The 26,328-nt window shown below is 44.7% G+C and overlaps 2 protein-coding genes across 2 annotated transcripts in view; one reads left to right on the forward strand and one right to left on the reverse strand.

Annotated features, from left to right (window-relative positions):
* Positions 1–17,710, forward strand: part of LOC133342579 (MAP kinase-activated protein kinase 2-like) — a 68,663-nt gene extending 50,953 nt beyond the window's left edge. Inside the window, 10 exon segments of the mRNA XM_061551781.1 lie at positions 1,332–1,471; positions 4,242–4,267; positions 4,270–4,305; positions 5,216–5,295; positions 6,156–6,282; positions 7,357–7,432; positions 8,033–8,157; positions 8,481–8,566; positions 9,823–9,903; positions 11,850–17,710. Coding sequence (XP_061407765.1) covers positions 1,332–1,471; positions 4,242–4,267; positions 4,270–4,305; positions 5,216–5,295; positions 6,156–6,282; positions 7,357–7,432; positions 8,033–8,157; positions 8,481–8,566; positions 9,823–9,903; positions 11,850–11,990 — 918 coding nt within the window. The 3' untranslated portion in view covers positions 11,991–17,710.
* The window catches only part of LOC133342581 (macrophage mannose receptor 1-like), a 163,094-nt gene extending 143,684 nt beyond the window's left edge, over positions 1–19,410 (reverse strand). The window contains exon 1 of the mRNA XM_061551785.1: positions 19,406–19,410. The gene's annotated coding sequence lies outside the window, so the exon portion shown is untranslated. The remainder of the gene's footprint in view (positions 1–19,405) is intronic.
* Positions 19,411–26,328: the final 6,918 nt, after the last annotated feature.

Here is a 26,328-nt window from a genome sequence, read left to right on the forward strand (position 1 = left end):
ACCACTAGTTCAAGACGGCTAATGCAGATGCCACTGCACTATGCGCTTATGAGCAGCAGGTTGTAGCCTTGATTGTATGGTTTTAAGCGCAAGTGTTCAAAGTTGCTGTAATCTGTTTTTAGTGGTCGCACTGAGACGCTCGGTAGCTCCAAGGCTCTTGTACAGATCACAGGAACACGTGACAGAAAGGTATTTTCCACATCAAAGAGGAACATTGCGTGTCTTCAAAGTAACCCCCGTTGTAAAGTTACCCTATAGATGCGATGCTAGGATAAATACATCCTTTTCCACTGTTCACACAAGGGGCCACACGTGTCGAAGAAAAACACACGCATTTGATAGCGGTGTTAATATCCATAAAGCATTTCTTTATTGAGACAATTTGCAGAGCTTTTGGAAATTGTACATTGTGTGCATAATTATGGATTTTAAACATGCACGCCTACAACTTTAAAAGTAAATTCCCATGCATTTCTATGCGGCATTTGAGGACGCAAAGTAATGATTTTGGTTTTAAAGTAATGCATGTTTGAGATCTTACTGAGATAGTAAAACTAATACATTCTTCGCTTGGAAATCGGACAAGCGATAATGTGGTGGCCCATGGGAATGAGAAAAGCCACTGCACTGAACCCAGCCCACCCGAGTTTGATTCCAGGCCATGGCCAGGATGAGTACCGAGTTAACTGGTCCTGCCTCTCACCTCCTGCTCCCCACCCAGCCCCCATGCATGGCGAAGTATGGTAGAACAAAGCCCATGATCGACAGTGCGGGGAGGCCTTCATCTAGTGGTGGATTGTCTAAGTGTTACTTATTGGAATAAGGTGTGTGTCTTTGTGCGGCGTGCGCATGCCTGCCGATGCAGTGCACCCACGTGCACACGGGCAGTACCCAAACACGAATGTCGTCAAGAAGTATTTGTGTGACTTAGAGTTGTAATTGAATATCAAAAACATAAGGAAATCCATTTAGTGTCAGCATTTCTAAATATTTTATTGCAAAGCAATAAATATTTGATGTGGCGGAAAAACAAACAATAACAACACCAGGCAAAACGCACCAACTTCCCTCAAATACTCACACCCCGTGTGATTGTTTAGAGGCGAGCGCTTTGGCCCACGTGACTTGTTTACAACGTAACGGTGCAGCCCTGCAATTGCTTGCTTGCGCCATTGCTGGTGGCAATGACCTTCACTTTATTTATTTGGCCATCCAAAAGCCGCTGCTGTGAGGATGACGGAGTCCTGCGTAAGTGTTCTGAGCTCACACGTCGTGTCCGTCCTGCTACGTCTTGCGTAACCGCGGTAACCACGGCTCTGTTTCCCGTGCAGCTGCTCCAGGACTGCCCGAAGGCTCGGAGGGAGGTGGACCTGCACTGGCGCGCGTCCACCTGCCCGCACGTGGTGCGCATCGTGGACGTGTATGAAAACCTGCACCAGGGGAAGCGCTGCCTGCTCATAGTCATGGAGATGTGAGTTATCCTTGCTCACCCAACCACCGACTCAATCACATGACCACTCACTCACTTAATCACACGATCAACTACGAGCCCGCCGAACCACTCGCATGACCACTGACTCATCCTCTTGCCTACTCACTCGCCATGGATGGAGATTTTTAAAAGGGGAATTGCCGTTAGAAGAAGCATGATTGTCATGCATTAATCATCTCAGGTTTCATGATAGGAATCTCATGCAATTCCTAAAGGGATTTTCCATTTCTAATTCAGACCTAGGCTTATTCCCAGAAGATCACCATTATCATCATCATTCACTTAGATTTAAACTCTCCCTTTCACTTATCCGTGTTCCCCAAAACTTGTACAAATGTGATTATACAATCTGCCAATATCTATTTGAGGAAGAGCCAAATTAAAGCACGCAGTGGCACATTATTCACAGCTCTGCAAACTGCAGCAATAACCAACTCGCCGCCGCATCAAAGTCGGGCTGCAGCGCGTCTCTCGATGAGTTTTAAACTTTTACGCAAACCATAACCGGCGGGGATGCACTGACATCCCTGCCGCGCGTGGACCGGCATGAAAACTCAATATTGCTGCGGCCGCAAGCACGTATCACTTTACGGGGCCCAGTGTTTACGATGGATCGTGTCGGCGGAAGGCAACCAGGATGTCTTCGTGTCGCAATGCTCTCCTTTGGTGGGATGTGGAGGGCAATTCCGCACAACGTGTTCCTTGCGTTTGTGTTGGCGCATTGTTTTGACATGCAGGGGGGGAGGGGGCATGGTCGAAATGGGCAATTGGACACATGACGTTGAACTACTGTTGTTATAATGTTCCAAGACTCCTCTTGACAGCGTGTGCTCCGATAGGGTAAATAGCTGAATAAGTGAGAGATGACACGACGCGTGTGGATTATATTTACTCTTGAAGGTGCCCGGTAGAAGCTGTGGGGAATTACTAGGGCGGCCGTGATGTACCCGTTCACAATATGATATAAAATTTCGCGATACGACGATTATCGCGAAATCACTTTCACACAAATCTGTAGATGCGTTTGACGTTTTTATTGTCTTGTTTTGGTGCTTTGACGCACTTCCAGTATGACCAAATGTTGTTGCTCAATGCATGACGAATCGATTTGAGCACAACAGAAGTGTGCAATGTCAATATAAGGCTGTGCTTGGGGGCGCCGTGGCGAGATGTTAACTCCCTCGCCTGGTGTGCAGGAGGTCGTGGGTTCTATCCCGACCCTGACGCCTGCTGCTGTGTATTTCAAATTTGTGTGTTCTAGCAGTGGTCTCGCGGATTTTTCTCCAGATCCTACGGGTTTTTCCCTCCACATTTATAACCAACGCGCTATAAATTTCCGCATGAGCCGCTTCGTTAAGCTATCAATTGTGGCCTGGTCGCTTATGAAAAAGTGGGCCTTGCCTGGTAACATAAAAGTTTAAATTTAATAGTTCATGCGGTAGTTTAATAGCCTTGAGTTGTACAGTTAGTTGTGTGTTCCTGCCACCTTGTGGCTGGACAGCAGCACTATCATGCACTACCGGTTAGGACATTAATCTCGGTGCATGAAGTTCATCGAGTTCCATACACACATGGTCACATGAATGACAGTGCACAGTAAACCTGTTTGTACCATCAGCAAAGTGTTTCTCACAGAACCCTTGCACAATGTCCTCACTCCGCGTTGAAATGTGTGCATGTACCGCCATCGCATACACGCTATATCTAAGTGGTAAGTGATGTTGGGACAGGCAATGAATGTTCGTGACAAGTACTGGCACATCGTATTCATCCAATTCTGGCCCGGCGTGTCAATCGAGTTGTCACGGTAATGACGACGTGTCAATCAGAATCTCATTTATCCTGGAGGCAATTATCCAATGAGCTATATAAATCTTTTTTTCCACAGATGTTCAGTGAAAATTATAGGGAAGGTAGGCAAATCGCTAAAATAAAAATGCAAGAAAATGTTACTATTTTACCAGGGCAAGCTCACTGATCTATTGGTTCTTTTTCAGAAGTGACCTGGCCACAAATGGTAGCTCAACTCAGTGGCTTATCATCACGTGGACATTTCTAGTACCAGCCCAATAATCAAAACGCACGTTTCTAAATGTGGAGTCAAACACTGGAGGACCCGGAGAAAAAAAATCCCCGCGACCATGAAGAGAACATGCAAACTCCAAATATACAGCTGCTGTCGGGTTGGGATCGAACTCACGACCTCCTGTATACCAGGCGAGGGAGTTAACATCTCCTAGCCACCGTGAAAACCCAATGACGTTATGGCCACTGCTACCACGGCCACTGCAGACTATGGTAGCTTTGTGTGTTGAGAACGACGTCGCCGTCAAAATTGCGCTTGCTATTTATTTTTTTCTTCTTTCCTTGTTTTTTTTATTGTTTTCTGGACATGTCTCAGTACAGCATGTTTGAATATTTTTTTTGCATTTCGACACGACATATGGGGGGGGGGGGGGGAGGGTGTAAACGGCTTGCCTCGCTCTTGCTCAGCAGCAAATTGAATTGTCACGATGCAGAGACACTTTTCATTTCAAGGATAATTTCTGGTTTGTTCCAGCGCTCTATTGGCCTATGTTACATTTTGCAGGCGCATATAACATTTTTATTAAAAGACGCAACTAAATGCCATGTATTACAAACATAAAAATGATTGAAGCAAATGCATGCATCATTACATGCCTGGTACAAATTATATTATTCTTATTGTTATATTTGATCATAATTGTTCCATGCCCGCTGTGTGCAGAATGCAGGGTGGGGAGCTCTTCAGTCGGATCAGGACCGGGGAGACCAGGCATTCACCGAGCGAGGCGAGTGGTGGTGGTTGGGTGACAGAGTCTGACAGAGATAACAAAGATCCCCCAGTGTAGCCTTAACAGACTAGGAGCAAGTGCTGTGAGCGAGCACCTGTGAAAGCTGGCACGGCACACGAGGGGGTGGGTGGCCAGCACCATGACCGACCGCCTTCGTCTCCCCAGTGGCAATGTCTACTACACACCGCACCAGGTACCCATTTGAGGCCGAGTCGACTTAGGGGAGGCCCAAGACTGCTTCAGATAATTATCACTGGTGGTTGGAGGTGAGGGTTAGTTGATCATACACAGATCTTAATTTGTTCGACTCTGATCTTTGCAGGTATTGGATGTTTTACATGAGGCAGGACAACAAGTGGGTTGATGATGATCTATATGTGTAGCGTTCTAATTTTTTTTCTTCACGAGTTTACTTTAGGTTTTCCCCCAGATAAAAAAAATACAAAAAAACACATTCAAGCAGGACCCTCCTGAAAATGATCTTGAGACTGATTTAGGATTGTTGGTAAAACATATGTATTATCACCTATATAATAATCTCAGACGGATAGGTGAGTGGTTATTCTGCTTATGCGTGTGGACTAAATAGTTAAGTATATGCGACCACTTTGTAATTTTGATGGTAAAAAGCATGAGCTGTCATTCAAATAAGCAGGCCACTGTGGCTTAAACCAATACTCCAAATGCCATGTTTTAGAATAACCTATAAAACAGCTCAATTAAATGTGTATTCAATTGTTCAATGAAATAACTACTTATATTTGACCTAATTCTGCCTTGAAATTACGGCAATGATTTTCAGTACGCTCTTTTCTTGGTTAGACGTGACTATTTTGTGAACGCATCTGTTTGTTCCAGCTGTTCTACGTGAATTAAGTGTCACTTACGGCGGTGTGTTTGTGCACAGAGGCCTCTGGGATCATGCGGGACATTGGCCAGGCTGTGCAGTCGCTGCACGCAATGAATATCGCACACAGGGATGTCAAGGTGAGGGGTGTACACCCTTTAAAATGTTACACAAGACATACAGTCGCCAGCTTTTTACACTTCCTCGTGTACAGATGTGGCTATAGCTATGTATGTTAAACTTATTTAGCCACTGTGGAGCCAACCACGCAGTTTTAAAGGAGTTTTAAATCTAGATTTAAACGTGCTTAGCCCCGGCGGCTTCCGAATATGGGAAGAAAGAGCGTTCCAGACGGCCGCAGATACGCATCTGAAAGCACGCGATGCTGGTGACCATCTTTGTTCGATAGGCTAGCGAAAAGCCGCTGCGAATATGATTGGAGTTCGCAAGTTAGTTTATGCTCCGTGACGAGCTCAGAAAGGTATCGTGCTTCATTTGTGGCAAGCACTTTGCGTGTGATGAGTGCGACCTTCTAATGCATTCGTTCGGCAACCAGAAGCCAATGCAGCGACCACTGGGCAGACATGGTCCAGTGCTCGCCGATATGCCACGTGTGACCTCAATGCAGTACATGCACCCAAGTCTTCTGTGTGTGAAGAAATTACTAATTCTTATTGTGCTCCCACATGATTTAAATGAAGGCCTTTCAACCCACATATCAACTCCCTTTACTCGACGAACCTAAACACATATCCACTTAGTCAGCCACTCACCCACATGGATACCAGTCAACACACCTGCCTACGTGTCACCGGGACTCTGAATTCTAAGCGAAGAGTTTGCTTAGCGAGTAACTCGGAGCCGGTGATCCTGGTGTGCACCTATCCACACCCGCCCAACTACCCCACGTCGACACTTCGACCTGCCCGCCTGCATCTCTTGCCCTGCGCTAAATTCTAAAGTTTGTTTATTTTAATGACCCCTCCCCCCCCGACCCCAGCCAGAGAACCTGCTTTACACGTCAAAGAAGCCCAATGCCTTGCTCAAGCTCACCGACTTTGGATTCGCAAAAGAGACCACCAGATGCAACTCATTGGCCACCCCATGTTACACACCGTACTATGTCGGTAAGAATGCTACACACACACACACACGTGGCGACTATTATTGATGTGTTTTGACTTTTGGGGGGAAATGCTGCACGCGCGTGTCCGACGTAAAGTCCGCGTGTTGCACCCATGCCGCTTTGATTCGCTGGGACGTTAAACACGGGGAAGGCGTGCTAAGGTTCCCCACTTTTAATGTCACGTGCATTCCCAGCAGCTGAGTGTTCATTTAGGCTTGTGTGCGTCACTTCGATGGTTTAATATACGGCTCCACTTCATCATCTTGATGTTAAACAACCTGCGCTAACTTTCAAATAAGCAGGGTACCGTATGCTATTCTATGACACCAAGTTACAACTTTGTTCTATGATAACCCCGAAAGTTTCACTAAATGTCCACAGTCTATTTAATCGTCTAAAGGAATAACGACAGAATGCAGATCAAAGTCTGCCGCCTTCAGAAGGCGGCAATGATTTCCAATGGACGTTTGCCTGGATACATGGATGGCAAATGGGACGGATGGAAAAGCAATCTCATGGTGTAGATGGGGGGTGGACAACCAGGAGGTTCTCGAGTTAAACGTGGCAGGAGGGCACTGCGGATTCAGAGGAGAACGACTGCTGCCACAGGTGGGGGGGGGGGGGGGGGGGAGACGCTTGCGGGACGGAGGAGGACGGGTTACAGAGACCGCCACTGGAGTGGCGGCTTACAGTTCAATTTCGATTTAAAGCTTTCGTGACTGCAGGGATTCATCTTCTTGGTTCTTTCGGTAAAATCACGTAGAAGGGAAATAATATAATAATACAAATAAAACATAATAAAATAAAATTCACGACTTTACGGCCACAACGCAAGCAGCCGTCTTCAGGTGAAGAACAGGGGTGTCGGAAAGACAGCGTCCAAGCTTAGTGGTGTTCATTGGGACAGTTTTTTTTAAATATTACTTATTTCTCATCATTTTGTAACTAAGTTTGACGCCACAGGGTGGCGCTGCTTCCCCACTACGCATTCTGGTGGCAGGCAGCAGTGCCCGAGTGCGAGGCAATTGAAAGCGCGCGTCCTGTTTTTTAAATTTGTGATGTTTTTGTTTTGCAGCGCCGGAGGTCTTGGGCTCTGTGAAATACGACAAGTCCTGCGACATGTGGTCACTGGGAGTCATCATGTACATCCTGTAAGTGATGCAATTCCTGGGCTCAGCGTCTCTCTCCCTTGACCACAATGGCTACTTGGGGGGCCTCACTAATTACGGTGTGAAAGAAGTTCAACCTGCAGACATGCCTCGGGCATCTGCTCTCTCCACATTTGACTTGAGCGTCGCTGCCTTTGCCACGTGTTGCGCCTAAATAGAATTGCAGCATTCAATCTGAGCTCGCAGCATTCATCCTAAGCAATAGACGACACATTGTGGTGAACGTACACAAGGGGCTTGTCCGTCTAAGGTCTGTTTGTGTGCGTGGAGCGGTAATGTAGCGGTTAGTGTGCTGCGCTACGAACACCGCAACCTGTGGAGTTAAATTCCTGCTCACGGCCAACACCAGTGACATTTATCTGAACCGGTTCTGGGTCTCCCAGATGTCTATTCAGTATCAAATGAGTACCTGGTGCGGTGAGTAAACATCGCCACTCGGGAGACAAAGGCGGCGGGGGCATGGTGTTGGCTACTTGCTCCCTAATGTGCCGTGCCGGCCTTCATAGGTGCTCGCTAACAGCGCTTGCCCCAACAGTCTGTGAAGGCTATACGGGGGGATTCTGTTTTTGTGTGCGCATGCAGTTTGTGTGGCTTTCCTCCCTTCTACTCGAATCACGGGTTGGCCATTTCGCCAGGGATGAAGAAACGCATCCGCATGGGCCAGTACGAGTTCCCCAACCCCGAGTGGGCTGACGTTTCCGAAGAAGGTAACGGACCGACCGTGGGGGCTTGGGTGTCTTCATCGGTCATGCACAGTGCACCGAGCATAACGGCATCCCCATGTAGGGCGGCTTTCCCCTACTTCCCCCAGTCCCAAAGATATTTCATTGCTCCATCTCCTCGGTGTGCGCCCTTGAATAATATTCTTGACCGTCGAGTCATCCTTTCTAGCGGATACATCCTGCCCAAGCGATGCTTGATTTTTTTAAGTTGTGTTGTACCACTGATGTTGTATAGGCAGTTAACGATTGGTTCTGTTATTTTGGAATCTGAGCGAAGGAAATGCTGTGCGTTTTATGCCCGACCCCAGCAAAGCAGCTGATCCGTCATCTTCTGAAGACGGACCCAACTGCACGGATGACAATCACCGAATTCATGAATCATCCGTGGATAAATGTAAGTTAAAAGCCAACTACCGTATATGCCTTACACCCAATGCCTTCACCACAAGTCTGATTTATAGCGCGTACCAAGTTTGCAAAGTGAGTAGCTAAAGGCTCAGAGGAGCTGATGTAAGTACCCAAAATAGTCGCTTTTCAAAAGGAATGTGGAGCATTCTGATAATGTGCATGCCCACAGAGGGGGTGACAGTATTGAATGGGAGTCGTGATTGATTTGCAAGTCTCGCTTGGTAAAAATAACTTTGCTATTCATAATATGCCATGAATTTGGGAGTTGCCCTCTAGAAATGCTGATGACAACTAATATTGTTTCTTCATCTATGCCGCCGTCCATGGGACTCCTCTTGACATCTTTAATATCAGTGATTCCTGGCACTGTGTATGAATGTAGAACTTCTTTTGCACCCTACGGAGCTAACCATGCCAATCTGAGATCACGAATGTGTGCGGCGGCTTCCTGGCGGTCCCTACGTGACCTATCCCACTCTCTACCCATGAACACCCCACTTTTATCTCTGCACCGTGGACTTGTGCAAGATTGGCTATCGCCAACTTAATTTAAACTACATTAATAGGGTAAATTTGGCGTACATTAGATAGCCAAATTTGTCCGTCTCGTGTAAATCAAGTACGCTGGAAAATAATTTGATGAAGCTTCCTTTCTCACTCCGATTGTGGATTTGTCTCCAGGTCGCTTTTGAAAAAGAGCTATATATAGCTCAAGTGGGCCTTACGTGGTAACACTAAAAATAGTTTATAGCCGGCGTGGCCATAAGCCCCGGCGAGTAGTGACAGACGCTGATCTTGCGTGACGCCACGCCAGGATCCCCGGCGGCCTCTGCTTCCGAAAAAGGAAAGAAATAAAACACATTGGACGATTCCTCTCCATCGGGGTTTTTCGTCTGTTCCAATGGGTTAGCATTCTGGACGTCCAACCTAGCGGGTGCCAGTTCTCGGTCTCGGCCTGGCAATGTCAACAATAGGAAAGCTTCTTCAATCTCTCCGCCTCTGTCCGCTCGGCGCTATCAATGGGTCACGCGCAGCTCGTTGATTGCGTGCGATTTGGGGGGGGGGGGGGGGTCAAGTGCGAATACTCCCACCTCTTCCAAGACGTCTGGCCAGCAAAGCAAGGAAGAGTAGGCCAAATATACCCTCCAGGGAGGGCTACTGTAGCGGAGGCCCTTCTGCCGGCAGTGACGTGAGCAAGCAATTGGTGGGGCTGCTTCTTCACCGCCTTGTTTCTTATTGCAGCAATCCATGGAGGTGCCCCAGACACCTCTCCACACCAGCCGTGTCCTCATGGAGGACAAAGACCTGTGGGAAGAGGTGAAGGTAAGCGATGGGGAGTGATCAATGCGTATGTGACCTGGTCAAGAAAGCGATGACTGATTGTGATGGTGCTGTTATTGTTCAGCGTCATTATCATCATCACGATCCATGAGCAGATAGCCCAGTTGGTGTCCACTGAAACATCTCGTCATTTCCCCTGTCTCGTGCCAACATGCTTCAAGTAGTGCCACATCTTTCAGGCACCAATCTCTTATGTCGTCGTTGTGGAGTCATTCTCTTTTAGGTCTTTACTCTCCTTCCCGTTCATTTCATTTTTCCAAACACACTTTAAATGTTCCTGTTGTTCTCCACCTTACATGTGTGTCCAAACAGTGCCAGTTTCCTTATACTCGGCATATTTTCCTTGAATTGCAATTGTCTTGGTTATGAGGCATTAACCCCTGCTCCCTCAAAGCACCCATTAACCAGCAAACTACATTGTCGCCTATATATTGTTTTCTCAAGTGTTTTTTTTTTACTTTGGAAACCTGTGGGAAGGCACTGGGAGCCAGGTTTTGACCACTGTGGATATTCTGACATTGTCTGCGTCCTTTGATTTCCCTTCGAGAGACGGGACAAATATAAGCAGGCTTTCATACACCTGTAAAATGTAGTGATCCTGAAAATAATGTGCCTCTTACTGACCATTCACCTTGTGATGTAGCAACCACTCCTTCTGTAGAATAACATGGAACTTGAGAACACTTGTCATATCAGTGCGATTATACAAGCACTTATAGCAGGTGCCCGCGGGAAAGGATGGTGAATATACACACACTCACTGGCTCTCCTTTACCTGGCCAACTTCCCATGACATCACCCCCCCTCTCCTCACAACATCACGCCAATCTTGCATAACGCGGGGATAACTCCCTTTCAACAGCCCAGCGTCTCCCCTCCACGTAAGCCCATTCGTCCCCTTCCCTCCATATCACCAGCGTGGCACATGACACCCCACTCCCCACCCGGCCAAAATGGTTATTTTCCCATGCCCCAATGCCTTAGACAGACGAATAAGCGTAATAGCATTACATAGGGAAGAGTAACCAGGAGCAAGAGTAACAGGATTGCGGATGTATATATAACAGAGCCAGCGCAATATTAACATTTTATTTTTTCATGGTGTTTTAGTATTTGATGAACACGCATTATGTTTGAAACTTGTTATTAAATCCGTTGTTTTAAATCACAATATGAAAGTGGACTTTTTATCTTGCAACCACCGTCTCTATGCTATGAAGAAGAGCCATTTCCTGAATTGTCGCCAATTATTTACTTTTAAGGCAGTGTTGTTGACGGACTTGAAGTTTTTATTTTATCTACAACTAGGCCTTCTATACAAGCATTTTCACACGGAAATAATCAGGTGTCATCAGCAGGATGGCCCCTTCTCAACCAATGTTATTGTAAAGTGCTCTTTCATATTTGCACTGATATGATTTATACTCACCCACAATCCACCAAGGCATGGCATTCTCTTACTATTGATAACATCCTTACCTTGGTCAGTCCACTGCTGGATGAAGGCCTCCCCCACACCATGGCAGACGTCAGTGCTTGGGTGGTTTAGGTTGTTTGTTCACCGTGGCAGAGAACACCACAATTAAACGGTCGAGAAAAATAGGTTTGACAGGCAATTGAATAATGAGGGGAACAGGACTGTGTGGTAGAGTGTAGTGGTTTGGTGGGGCGCGCTACGAACCTGCCGATCCAGATTCAATTCCTGCTCAGTCAACACCAGTGATGATCATATTAATCGGTCCTACCCTCCTCTAGGTCGACTCGGACTCAAATTACTACCTGGTGCAGTGTGTAAAGATGCCCGGGCGTGGTGCTGGCCACCCACCCCATCACGTACCTGTTGACCTTCACTAGGTGCTCGTGAATATAACCACTTGCCCCGCAAGTTTAAGGCTGTGCTCGGTGGATCTTTGTCTGTGTCCACGCAGGATGAAATGACAAGTGCGCTGGCGTCTCTGCGGGTCGACTACGAACAAGTGAGGATAAAGAACGTGGCGGAGTCGAGCAATCCCCTGCTCAACAAACGCCGCAAGAAACAGGAACAGCCAAAGAATGCCAACAAAAGCTGAACTCGCTAGGGGAAGCGCAACGCCCCTGGCATGTCGTGGCCACAGCGTGGCACACTCACTCACACGTACGTGCCAAGTCCAGACCGTCAACATCGTGCTCTCGTGCGCAAGGCTGTCCCCCTCCCAAGATATTTCAGGTTCAAGAGTGCGAAACCGTACTGAAGTCTCGAACTTTTTTGGGAGGTTGCTAAAAACACCTCTCGGACTTGTGGAAAATTATTGGGATGCTTCAAACTGACGGGAGAGCCTTAAAACGTCTTTCATCGTGTTGCGAGACCCTCAGAAGTCTCACTCCTGTGTGAGGGGAGGTCTCGTAAAGTGCACAAGAGCAGCACCGTTACAGAAATGTTTGCAACAGCGGTTACTTTATTTTGTATTCTGTCTGCACGGGTGGTATGGTTGGCAGGGACATTGACTCGAAGTACAAATGTAGGCTTGGTTATTTTTTTTAGGCTTGCGTAAATGTTGACGACATCCGCTGTCAGAAAATTACACCTATGAGGGCACGTTCGTGCCAGTCTCAGAAAAAAACCCACGTTTTATCTGACGATAGTTCCTTGCCTTTTCGTTGCGCCCTTCACAAGGGGTAATGTAGCCCAGTGTTTTGGCCCAGTGCTGGTCTTAATGTGGTGGCAATGGCAAATGTTGCAGCCTTACAAATGGTGAGCTAATCTAACACAACTGCCTCCCTCAAATCCGCAAGTGAAAAGTGAAGAGATGCCCAACTGCATCTCAGAAACTTATATACCTTAGTGGTGAAGCCAGACTTTGAATCGTGCCCACTTCCCCCATGGATACATCCTGGTCGTTTGATCGTTATTCATGTTCTGTCGTTGAGGATGGCAAAACGCAGGCAAGCCTGTTCATTGCCACGTGTGCTTTAAAAGAGCGTTCAATTTCCTCCTGCATCTGAATGCAGTGCTAACTTGCAGGCACGGTCGTGGACCGTGTCCCACTGTCCGCGGCGGTACCGCGCATTATAATTTTACAGATGAGAAAAAAGAATCCCATAATTATTTAACACGTCTTTAGCACAACAGGTATTGTCCAGATTGTGCCAAAGTGCAAGCGAACGTGCAAATGCAAGATGGCTTGCAAATCGTTGTGGGGTTTTTTTTTTACAATATAATGCTTACAAGGGAATTTGCCTGTTCTAAACCCAGATGGTTGGCTACGTATGGTGCAAAAGAAGTTCACGCAAGTGTATGTGGCTTTAAGCATCGCATAATATGCCCGAAAGGCTGTGTTTTGTTACACTAAAAAGTGAAAAAATAAGGTTACACTGAATGGCTGTGAAATAACACCGACCATTATTTGTGTTTTGCATTCATTGGCATATGACCGCAGCAAATTCAAAATTATCCACAGTAATTGTGTTTATCCATACCCATTGCCTAATAAATTAACGTAATTTGCTACATTTGGATACATTGTACATATTTTAATAAGCTGAGAATTATTTTTAGAAATGTTAAACCTATAAAGTGTTTTATGACTGCAAACTTAAAGTATGTCGTCTCTTGAATATAATATTTAAACATTTCATGCTTGTGTAAAATTCTTGTTAGTCGTGCACAAACATTACAATAGTACTGCGAGAAATGTAGATAAACAATCGTAGAGTATAATATAGTTTAAAGTTACTGTATTTTGCGATAGTTGTTTTATTTCAAAGACAAACGCCCTACATAGTTTGCATTGTAGACTGCGAAGTATGAATGTAATGTTTCTCCAAACAGCTTGAAAAACCAGCAAGCCTACTGCAGTTTTTCAATGCAAGTCACACTTAAGAGCATTCACGTAATTTCATTCACGGAAAAAAATGGCCCGATTCATTAAGATATTTTAGCCGTAATTCAACCACTCTGGAAAGATGATTATGGGTTCGTTTGTTTTTTTCCCCACTTAAAATTGGACCCATTCCAAACATTGCAAGTCACGTGGGGTCGATTCTGCTCAAACGACACCCGTTCTGCAGAGTGCAAAGGGGGGTTATAGGGCAGGGTTGAGGAGGCGCGAAATCACACTCGGGGGGGGGGGGGGGGTGACCCCATTGTGCAAAATTCCACGTGCAGACTTCTACGCGAACCGTCAACGTAAACATTCGTAGCCGCCTTGCGTTGCTCTCAAACTGTGTGGAACGTGGCGGAATGGGGGTCGTGCACACGCGTGTAGAAGATCGGTGCGGCGATGAAGATCGGGATGACGTGGATGATGGTTCCTATGCATTAGAATCGGCCAAATTGAGTTCGATTCCTGGCCACGGCGAACATCAGTGGCACCTGTTCTGAGCCTCCGAGGCCATAAAAAGCTTTAAACTGTTACAGTGCGAACATGGGCGCTCATTTGTAATCCAGCTCATTGGATGCAACGGTTTGTGGATTGCTAAAGGATCCGGTGGTTGCTGTGGGTTTATAGATTGGGATTTGATCACAATCGGTGGCCACAGTAGCAGCATCATTGTCCGATTACAATCTCAATACATTCTGATCACCATTATAGTTTATTTTTTTAAGGATTTATAAATCATTTGGGGCTTCGTGTTACACTTCTCCACGTCGGTGGTGGGCAGAGCGCACATGGACCCAATTCCCCTTGGCACTCTCTCCTAATTGGTGGCAGCAGTTATGGGGGCCGCAGCAGCGAGATGTTAACTACCTCGCCTGGTTTACAGGTCGTGGGTTCGATCGCGATCCTGACTGACGCCTGTATATTTGGAGCTTGCATGTTCTCCCCGTGGTTGTGTGGATTTTTCTCCGGGTCCTCTGGTTTTCCTCTCCACATTTAGAATCAACATGTGTTTAGATTGTGGCTGTTATAAATTTCAATGTGATAAGCCACTTCGTTGAGCTATCATTGGTGGCCAGGTCGCTTCTGAAAAAGAGAGCCCTAGCTCAGTGGGTCTTACCTGGTATAATAAAAAAAAGTTTAGTTTGTCACCATTAATGTCTCATCCTTGGAATTTGGCTACTAATCAGCTGGCTGAGAGTGGTTAAAGAAATCGATTCACAAATCAGAAGCACGCAAGTTCAAATCACTGGAAGGGATTGACTTAACGCATCGTTCTGAGTTTGTAAAGTGAATGCCACTTTAATGGAGGTCAATGGTAGGCACCCTATGGACAGTCTGTGCCCTGCCATGGAAATATCGTGACGAGTTCCACCACCACTCATTTGAGGACAAATCGCTGATTATGCAACGGTAGAAGCATAGAGAGATATGGAATGGATGCGTTTTTCCTGGTATTGAGCAGAATATGCAGTTGGGAAGTTGAGATGTCGCGGTTCATAACTGGGGGGTCTGCAGTTCGATTTGCAATGCAGTCTTGTGGGCATTACCAACATGCTGTGGTGTCTGCATTGGCTTGGCATTCATTAAAAAAATCAATACAACAGGACTTGAAATGTTGAGGCTCCCTGTGTTAAAAACAATCTCGGTTATAAATTGTTAAAAATGGGCCAGTGCTTTAAAAGGGTCCCTTTAAAGCTATCATGACTGCAGTTAAGAATGCACTCTTATTTGGAAAGTGTTCAACGTTTACAAATGAGTACCAAATGCGGTTTATCGTGAACTGTTGGAAAATACAACTAACCCACTTCAAGATTATCTTGAAAAGTTGTAAAAATGTGCACCCTTTTTTACTCATGCAAATGCCAGATATTTGTATTCTACATTCAGAATAGCAAAAATGTGAGCAGGTTACATAAATGGCAGTGTACATTTTAAAAACTGTCAAAGTGTCTTTGCATCTATGAACATACTTAAATTTCAACAACATTGTTACTTTATTGCTTCTATTGTTGTTTGAGGAAGACTTATGCAGTTATTCATATCACAGGTAAAAGTTTATTTTACAAAGTACTTGATATTAATTCACCAGCCTCGTTGACATTGAAGTGAGCTGAATGTTAACAAAATAGTTCCCTTACAAAGTCGATGCCAAAGCAAATTACGCAACAACAATTAAATGATGAAAATGTGATTAGGTTTAATGTGCGGGTCCGTAGCTTGTTGCTTATTTTCACAATGATTGGGTGGTTGCTCCCTGCCTTTATGGAATTAGCACAGTTCAGTTAATAGCATTGTTCAACTTTAAGCACGGACTCTATGCAATGAATTAACTTGGGATTGATGCACTGAAAAAAAACTATTTGCTATCTTTGTAAGAGCACTCGTGTCAACCAAAGTACCACAATCTTGGGCAGTGCCGTTACAATGTTGCTCACGGAGCCGATGCCCTCTGATCATCCCTGACCCAGTGGACATTCCCGTTCTGGGGATCTACCTGTAATTCCATTTCACCGAGGAAAGTTTCTTCACTCAAGGTATTGCTGCGAGTAAGTTGAATGTTCACACGTGACTGGGCCAACACCGATAAGACCATGGGCTTCGAGATCTCCAATCCCATCCACATTTATTTGGGATTCTGTCCAGACGGCAATGACTAAATGAATCCATTTTTAAAAGTAATTGCACGGGGTATAAAAAACAATGGTGCAATTTTCTTTAAGTCCCCCCCCCCCCACCCCTGCCCACCAGCAGTGCCCCACAGTTAGTCTATGGGGGCGGGTCGTGTCTGGTGGACTCGAGGCTGGGTGCTCCCACCACTTCCAAGATGTGTGTCCAATATGGAAGAGTAGGCCAAAATATCCTCGAGTGGTAGCCCTTCTGCCAGCAGTCGTGTAAGCAAGTATTTGTTCGTTACCTTTTGGAGTAATCGCAGCTTACCCAGAGTCTGAAATTTCGTTAAATCATTGCCAAGTACCATTATTTATGAATAACTGGTAAGAAAGAGATAAATACTGAACATTATTTACGAAAATGTACAAGAATGCCTCACTGAGGCTCCAGACTGGTGCTCCATTGGTGTTTGGGACAATTCATTTGCAAGGAGTTTGGAGGTGCACGGATATTCTTTCCCTCTAAACCTTAAACTCGACCTGGTGCAGTGGGGGGGGGAAGGTGGTTGCTTTTGCCATTCAACTCATTCAGTGAACAAGCACAAAACACCAGGGTCTGTCCTGTCACCTGCCAGCGAGCCTTCAAAACGTCATGTGGCCTCAAAATGTACCTAACCTGGCACAAGCACCGTGCAGACATCGGGTGACGAATGGTGGTTGTTGCTGTGCATTTGTTTGTATGCGATGGAGTTGCATTTAGCGCAATGCACTCGTCTCAGTTGCCTGGGTTAGATTCGCTTTTTAGTACATGTCCTTGGCAACCCTTAGGTGGACTCCACTTGAACAGGAGTACCTGGTGCAGGGTGCACGACACTCGACAGATGGATGGACGTCGTGTTGGTCACACCACGTTACGTGCCATGTTCGCCTTAATTTGGTGCTCGTGACCAGCATTCATTCTGACAACCGATGACGTTAAACAGGGGATCTTTGTTCGTGTGTTCATTGCGGTTGCGTGCGCGTGTGTGTGGCAGAATACATTTAAGTGCAAACAATCCTGGATTTACATGCCAGACTTTGTAAACAAGGGGTTGTTATACTAAATGTGTGTTCCCATTTAGTGCGGGAGAAGACCCTAAGATGTGAATACTCTTGCGTGCTTTCGGAGACCACACACGTTGGCGAATTTTGATTCATGTGTGACATTGTCCGTACAACTGCAAGTGAGTTTCAACAGTGTGTGTGTATATCTAGACTCGTATTTTGTTACTGGCCTTGAAAAAAACACTTAGTCAATAAAAACAAGGTTTTTGTTTTCAACTAATGTGTGAGAACTTATTGCGTACATGCTGCTCAGAGACAAAACACGTACACGGGTTGTATATCTGGACACATGCTATGCAATTCAGAAGCTGCAATCCATTCATTATTTTTCCTTTTTTAAATGTCTAATTTTACAGCTTTGTTCGTTATTAAACAGCGCAATGTGCATGAAAAACACCAATTCCTACCACTGGAATTTTAGAGCATTGAGTTATAACAAATCGATTATAATCCACACGTCGGGGGTTCGATCTCCCGGCACGGCAACTAAAATAAATCAAGAGGGCACGTTCCTTATTGGCCCACCCCTCCCCCCCGCCCTGCCTCTGCTCTTGATGTTGGATCCGTGTCTGTGTCCCGGTGACGAACTCGCACACAAAACACTTTGCTGTGAAAGAGCCAACGCAGGCGATCCCTAGGGTTGTAATATTCCACGGAGCGCATGGTCTCCAGCCCCTAAATCGTATGCGCTGCACACACCATGGCAGTCGATACGGATACCCGATGCACAAATGGACAATTAAAACGTCCCAGATTTGAAGCTTTCGTGAATGCAAGGATTCACACTCTTAGGTTTTTTCGGTGAAGTCACGTAGGTAAAAATAAATAATAAAAATGATAATAGAAATAAAATAAATCACGACGTTTCGGAGGCAACACAAGTCTCCGTCATCAGGTGGGACCGTCACAGCTAAATTCACTGTATCAAGTGAGGAAAAAATCCAAGAGGCAAGCTCTTAAATACAAGTTAAGTGGGAGGGGGGGGGCCTTATGTGAATGGAACAGTGGGGGGCGGAGCTTGGAGTTGCGGCCGATTGTTGGCTGACAACTAAAAAATACCGCGGTGATCCAGAACAGACCGGAACGACGCAATGCCCCTGATCCACAAATACGAATGAGGAGACATCGCAGCGATGATGCAGCTCCTGACGCGATTGTCTGGGCATGACCACCTGAATGTGACATTGTAGCGGTTAAATTTCGATTTAAAGCTTTCGTGACTGCAGGGATTCATCTTCTTGGTTCTTTCGGTAAAGTAACGTAGAATGGAAATAATAAAATAAAAATAAAACAATAAAATAATTCTCACGACGTTTCGGCCACAACACAAGCAGCCGTCCTCAGGTGAAGAACAACCAAGAAGATATGCAAATTATTTTGTCAAGGCGCTCTTCCCCCTCCAACCCAGCTTAAATATACGCTCCAAGCCTGGGGTGTTTTATTCAGACGCTGTCTTACCGACAGACCTGTTCTTCACCTGAGGACGGCTGCTTGCGTTGTGGCCGAAACGTCATGAGAATTATTTTATTAGGTTTCATTTTTATTATTTTATTATTTCCATTCTACGTGACTTTACCGAAAGAACCAAGAAGATTGTAGCGGTTGCTCTGCATCTACGCCATCAGCAGCCGTGCGTCGAGAAGACGGCGAACCCTGAGGGAGGGTTGTCTTGAGCCACTCAGCTGTTGCAATTAAAGTTGACGTCCACCAGGTGGCGCCACGGCACCGAGCTTGCGACCCGAGCGATTTGGGGAAAATATCCAACTGCGATTTTTTTTGACAGATGTAGCGATTAAAATGTTTTTAAGTCAAGAATCAGTTCAATATTCACTGTGTAATAGATTTAAAACACGATGGAGCAATACCACGTAACAAAATATGAACTGCTCTATATATTATAATGCAAATATGATAACTTAAAATATAGGACTTGCTTCCAACATGTATTTATTAAAAATGTTTGAATTGAAATATAACAATCAAACACGCAACAATTGTTAAGTTAAATAAAGTAAAAATAATATAAAATAAAACAATTCCAATAAGTAATAGGACTTTGGAAATCGCAGCCTTTGCGACTTGCTAATAGCATTGTTTCAAATTGCGATTTCGATTTGAAATCGATTAATCGTTCAGCCCGAGTTGGCACGCCGCTTTGTCGCCTTTAAAATACTGTTTAGCCAAACACCACGCCCGGCCGCCTTTGTCTCCTGAGTGGCGATGTTTACACATCGCACCAGGCACTTGTTTGAGGCTGCGTCGACCTTGGCGAGGGCACAGGACCCGGTTCAAATAATTGCCACGAGTCCGAATCCCAGAACGGGGTTCGTAGCGCAGAGCGCTAATCGCTGCTCTAATAATTATAATTCAATTTCGATTTAAAGCTTTTGTGACTGCAGGGATTCATCTTCTTGGTTATTTCGGTAAAGTCACGTAGAATGGAAACAATTAAAATAATAAAATAAAATATAATAAAATAATTCTCACGACGTTTCGGCCACAACGCAAGCAGCCGTCATCAGGTGAAGACGCTGTCTCCCCGACAGACCTGGTCTTCACCTAATGACGGCTGCTTGCGTTGTGGCCGAAACCGTCGTGAGAATTATTTTATTATATTTTATTTTATTATTTCCATTCTACGTGACTTTACCGAAAGAACCAAGAAGAATTATAATTCACTCACACACACCAAAACAAGGACAGCCTTGCCCCAATAGGGAGTGGGGAAAGTACCGTTAGCGAGCACGGAATAAAGCCGGCACTGCACACGACGTCTTGGAGTGGCGCTAACCACGCCCGACCGCCTTTGTCTCCCCTCTCCAGCACGCGTTGGAAGCGCAAGCGGGAATCCGCAAACGGCCCCGCTGCGGATCGTCGCGGATAAGAGTCACCGCCCCCTGATAAATGTCCTCCTCATTATAGATTTGAAGCTTTCGTGACTGCAAGTGTTCATATTCTTAGGTTCTTTCGGTAAAGTCACGTAGGTAAAAAAGATATTAAAATTAATAAAAGTAAAATAACACGTAGGCTTTCGCGACCAATGTTATTCATAATCAACGATTTTTGGGTTTAGATCGCGTTATTTATAAATGTGTCGTAACCCTCCACCACCCGACACGGCCAATCAGTAAAAAAGTGTCACGTTGACAAAAGACAAATAGTTCACTGCTTTAGCCCACCGGTGTGTTGTACTCAAATTGTAAATGTTGTGGCTTCAACACACCGGTAGGCTAAAGTAGTGAACTATTTGTCTTTTGTCAACGTGACACTTTTTTACTGATTGGCCGTGTCGGGTGGTGGAGGGTTACGACACATTTATAAATAACGCGATCTAAACCTAAAAATCGTTGATTATAAAAGTAAAATAAAATAAAAAATCACGACGTTTCGGAGGCAACACAAGCTTCCGTCTTCAGATGGAACCGTCACAGCACGATAGCTTGTGTTGCCTCCGAAACGTCGTGCTTTTTTATTTAATTTTTATTAATTTTAAAAAAATTTTACCTACGTGACTTTACCGAAAGAACCTAAGAATGTCCCCTCCTCATTATCCGCGCGTCGTGTTGGCCGGTCCCCTTTTCCCGCGACCCACTTTGCGTCGTTACTCCGGGTAAGGTAAAAAAAAGACTGATTAAAATTAGAGGAAGGTTTTCTGATTAAAATCACAAGCTTTTCTTCTCTTTCCTGCCACAGATTGGATGATCCGCTCGGCAAATACATTCGCTTATCCGCATTTTTCAAAACTTAGTTTTATCTGCAGTTAAGGGTAACTAAAAACACTTTTCTTTTATTTTACCAGGTAAAGCCCATTGACCTGTGTGTAGCTCTTTATTTTCAGAAGCGACTTGGCTATCACAAATGAATAGCTCTACGAAGTGGCTTATTACACTGTGCAACAATTAGTTTTTGTCCCTGGGTAGTGAGTGTTATTTACTAATTGCTTATGCCTCAAAAGTGCAGAAAAATGGCTATTATTCCCCACAAACTTTGCTTTTGTGACCAGGACAGTGATATTTTGAAATGTACCCATTTTCAATGAGAAAACGGGCGAATTTGTGTCTTTTCGTTCACATAAAGTCAGAAAAAACCCAAATGAATAAAAATTAGCATGTATTTATACTGAATTAATAAAAAATTACTACAAAAGATTTAGACATCAAGGCGCACTACCACAGGCGGGACTGGCCACAGCGGACCGAGTTCTCTGTGGTGCGGAACAACGTCAAGTGGGAGCCACTGGTGGACCCCCGGAAGGTGCTGATGCCACGACTGCACATGAAATTGGGCCTTATGAAACAATTTGTCAGAGCTGTAGGTAAGGAGTCGGCAGCCTTCAAGTACCTTCAAGACTTCTTCCCTAAGCTGTCTGAGGCAAAGGTCAAAGCCAGTGTCTTTATTGGACCACAGATTAAGAGGATCCTGGAGTGCAATGGATTTCCCAAAAAAGCTCACGAGTATGGAATGACAGACATTAACAAAAATTACAATTCATTATAACACTGAGTGCAAATTTATTCAGTACACAGGAATACAGCCCACATTTGTTAATTATTGTTTAATGATTGTATGAAGTGGGAACTAAGTATTAGGAATATTCTAATTTAAGAAGTCTACACATGCTTCTCTCTCCCATATCTCCTCAGGCATCAACTAGACCACGCACGCTTATCCAACAGAAATTGTGATTACATATGGTAACGTTGGGTGGTTTTCCAAGCCCATGCCACCAAAGAACACGTAATGACGCATGCGATGTAGCCTCTATGACAATATGCATCAGAAGTGGGCAAATTACTCAACAAATTATGGAATGTGAAATATACTTTCATTTTATGGAAGATTGTAATGTTACGTCACAAGCAGCGTTATCAAGTGGGATTTCCCAAACACGACTGCAGACCGCGCTTTTAGGATCAGAAAATGAAACCTCAATCCAAGCACAACCCACTAATAACCAATTTCACAACCCCAAAGTGTGTAGGCGAGAACACGCATATAATGAGCAGATCAGCCTCAGAAAATCATGAACAAAGCTCCAAAGGTTCTGCAGGTGAGAGGCATCCCTGGCTCATGTAGCCATTGCTGTAATACGAGTGTGTCAGGGTGATGATAATTGTCAGAATAATGTTTTTTGGTTTAAAATGTCAGGTCTTGTGCTGATATGGGCATGTTAATTGCTGTAATTTTTGGTGCCAGATTAAACTTTTTATTCGTTCGACCGATTTGTCCTGAATGGATGTTTAGAGAATATAGTTTTAAAGTTATGTTTGGTACATTTTTACACCATTTTTTATTCTTTATTAGAAATCAGTCTTCAACATGTTGTGTAAAATTGTAGTTACATTTCTATATCAAAGCATTTCTATTTTCACGAGTCTCAGAGTTATACATAGCTATACTACCAAAAAAAGTATTTTTAAGCTGATTTGACCTTTTCATTAATATGATACTATGCTAGATTTAACGTATTATATATGTTCATAAAAGTGTGTGTTTTGGGTTGGATCGCGTAAATATGCGTCGTTAAATCTGCCACCATCCGACAGCCAATTTCTCCACAAATCTGGCTGTTGCCTGATGATGCTAGTTGTAATAACTGGCGAAATGTCATACTTAGATGATAAATGTTGTAGAGTTACTCTCCAACACATCGGTGTGCTGTACTAGTAACGAATTGGAATGTTCTGTTAACGTGACAAACCTTACTAATTGTCTGTGTCGCGTGGTGGCGGGTTTAACCACACACTTATATTTATGCGATCTAACGCAAAAAATACCTGAATTATGAATATTTGTCGCGAAAGCCTATTACGTGTTAAACGTACGATACATCGATCGGGATGAAACTACTATAAAATATGCAAAATGGTTTCGAAAATAAATGTAAGGTTTTTTAATAGATGATTTTTGGTCGCAAAAGTTTAGCATTCAATTGTACAGAAATAGTCTTTACAAGTAAAGTGTTAATAATGGTAAGGTGCACACGCAATAATGTGGTTAATAATACAAGTAATAATGTCCTTGTAGAAAGTATACGAATTGACCAATGTAGATACCAACAGTATACCTTCATTAAATTTAAAAACACATTTACCGAAAGAACCAAAGAGTAATTCTTGCCGTCACGAAAGCTCCAAATCAAGTTTTTATAGCCCTAAATCTACCACAAAATAACATCATAAATAACGCTTACATTTGCGTGGAATTTCTGTGTCAATAATAGGCAATAAATCGTTGGCCTAAGAAGTTCCCCAAAGACTACGCGACAACAATTACGCTTTAAAACATTTTTCTTTTGCTTACTGTTAAATGACAGTCATAATTAACGCTTACACTGTCTGTGTCCATGTACTTTATGCTTCGTAGGTTTCAGAGGAAAGATGGCCAACCTCGTGCAGATGCTCCAGAGAGTGCTGTTGCTGTGTGTCGCGATCATGACATCAGGGGTATTGGACAGCTTGGCCCAAGGCAATGCGTGTCCAAAGCATGCTGGCCTCAACATGGAAAAGGCCAAGTATTTGCACGCTCAACTCCAGCCTCTACAGCTGTCTTGTGACCAGGTTTGCCTATTTATTGAATATTTTCATCTTCAAATCAGGCACGCGCCAGGCAACTTGGCACACTGTCCCACGATGCATATGTCACAATTAATTTTCTGACACGATTATGACAACCAGGATGAAATACCTAGATTAAATATTGTATTTTGACACCGACTAAATAATAATTTAAAGCGGCAGTATGGTTGGCTACACCATAGTCGATCGACAGGTCGACTGTGTGTGGTGGGGTAAATTGTGGGTACCTGGACTTCAAACGTGGTCTGGCCAGGGTCAAAGATACGGCCGAAATACCCTCATCAGCGGCTCGAGAGAGAGAGAGAGAGACTCCGCTGTTGGAAGCCCTTCCTCCAGCAGTGGCATGAGCAAGACATTGCAGGGCTGCAGCTTTAAATTATTATTTGGTCGGTGTCAAAAAAACTATATTTAATAGAGGTATTTCATCCTGGTTATCATAACCTTCTCACTTCAAGATGACAAAAGTATGTTGTGAAATGGCTATTTTCACAGTCTGTCATTCTTTGAAAAAAGTAATTAATTATGTTCTCTAAAGTGTTGTATGGGCGCCATTGTGTGTACTGACATTTTTTTTATTGTTTTTTTTTTTTAAAGAATAACGCCCCCAACATCGTGCTGGCGAATAAAGACTTTAAGAAGATGAAGGTACTATCACACAATGACAAAATCACAGAACTGCAAATCATTGGCTTGTCGAGGTGTTAGCGCCGAATACGACTTCGCAACCACTCAATTAAACCGACTGTTAAAACCGCATGGCTCAGCGCGTCGCGAGGGACATGTTTAACACTTATCAGGGCGCGTGCAGCGTGAAACGAGTTAATTTGTATTTGAAGGGGGAGAGTAGATTGGTAAACCGTGGAAAGATATAGCGTGGCGGGGGGTCGTGATGTCTGGAGTTTTGGAATCCCTCCCACGACAACCAAGAGCTGCTCGACCCTGAGATACTCAGGAACACATCGGGAATTGCCGGTGGGAGACAACCGGGCGAAGCGGGGTCAACCCAAGGGCATTCTGGCGAACGCTTTGAGTTCTGCCGAGGTTCCGAATAGTAGCCTTGTCGAGGGCCCCACCACCACCGCTATACACGCAAAGACAAAGATCCCCCCCGTGTAGCCTGTAACAGATTGTCGATGGCGAGTGCCGTTAGCGAGCACCGATGAAGGCTGGAACGGCACACGAGGGGGTGGGTGGCCAGCACCACGCCCGGACGCCTTTGTCTCCCCAGTGGCGATGTTTACACACGGCACCAGGGTACTCATTCGAGGCCGAAGTCGACCTGGGGAACGCCCAGGGATAGTTCAAGTGATCGTCACTGGTCTTGGCCGTAAGCGGGAATTGAACTCGGGTCGCCGGGTTCGAATCGCAGCGCGCTAACCGCTGCTCCACCGCCCCCCATGCTCCACCAACAACAACCACCCACACTAACACACACACACCACACATAATCCATACGAACAAATCATACGCATCTCCGATTAGCACGGTAGTCTACGTACGGTGCAAAAGAAGTTCAACGTAAATGCGTACGACTGCTCGCTGCCTCGCACGCCTCTTCAAACGAGTGGGATATTAAAGATGATCCCAAAGTTGGGCGATTGTAGTCACCGGAACAACGCAATGGGCCCTCATCTCGAACGAAACTGCATTCTGTGCGCGCCTCCGGTGGCCAGAGCAGCACGAGTCGCGCTCCTACCGAAAGCGATCACACGGCTCACAAACTTAAGCGTGGACGTAGATACTTAGGTTTTTTCGGTAAAAGTCAAGTAGCTAAAAAATAAAATAAAAATTTAAAGTAAAATAAAAAAATCACGACGTTTCGGATTTTTTATTATTTTATTTTTATTAATTTTAATTTTATTTTTTACCTACGTGACTTTACCGAAAAAACCTAAGAGTATGCATCCTTGCAGTCACGAAAGCTTCAAATCTAGAACGTGGACGTATAATTTAGATGTACACTTGCCATACGCCAGAAGACAGCTGGGTAATCAATAAATAACTTGATAATCTGCTCTTGTATTCTTGTGAAATCCAGAATTTTTTTTTCTGTGGATGTCACACCTGATGAGGATTGCTTGTGTTGCAGTCGAAACGTCGTGAGCATTTTTATTGTTTAATGTTAATATTATTGTATTATTTCCCTTCTACGTGACTTTACCGAAAGAACCAAGAATATGAATCCCTGCAGTCACGAAAGCTTTAAATCAAAATCTGCTCTTGGTTAATACCGTCACGCGCGCCCGGATATGTTTC

The sequence above is a fragment of the Lethenteron reissneri genome, chromosome 15, assembly GCF_015708825.2.
Source record: "Lethenteron reissneri isolate LAM-NWPU_2019-01 chromosome 15, ASM1570882v1, whole genome shotgun sequence".
Classification (NCBI taxonomy): domain Eukaryota; kingdom Metazoa; phylum Chordata; class Hyperoartia; order Petromyzontiformes; family Petromyzontidae; genus Lethenteron; species Lethenteron reissneri.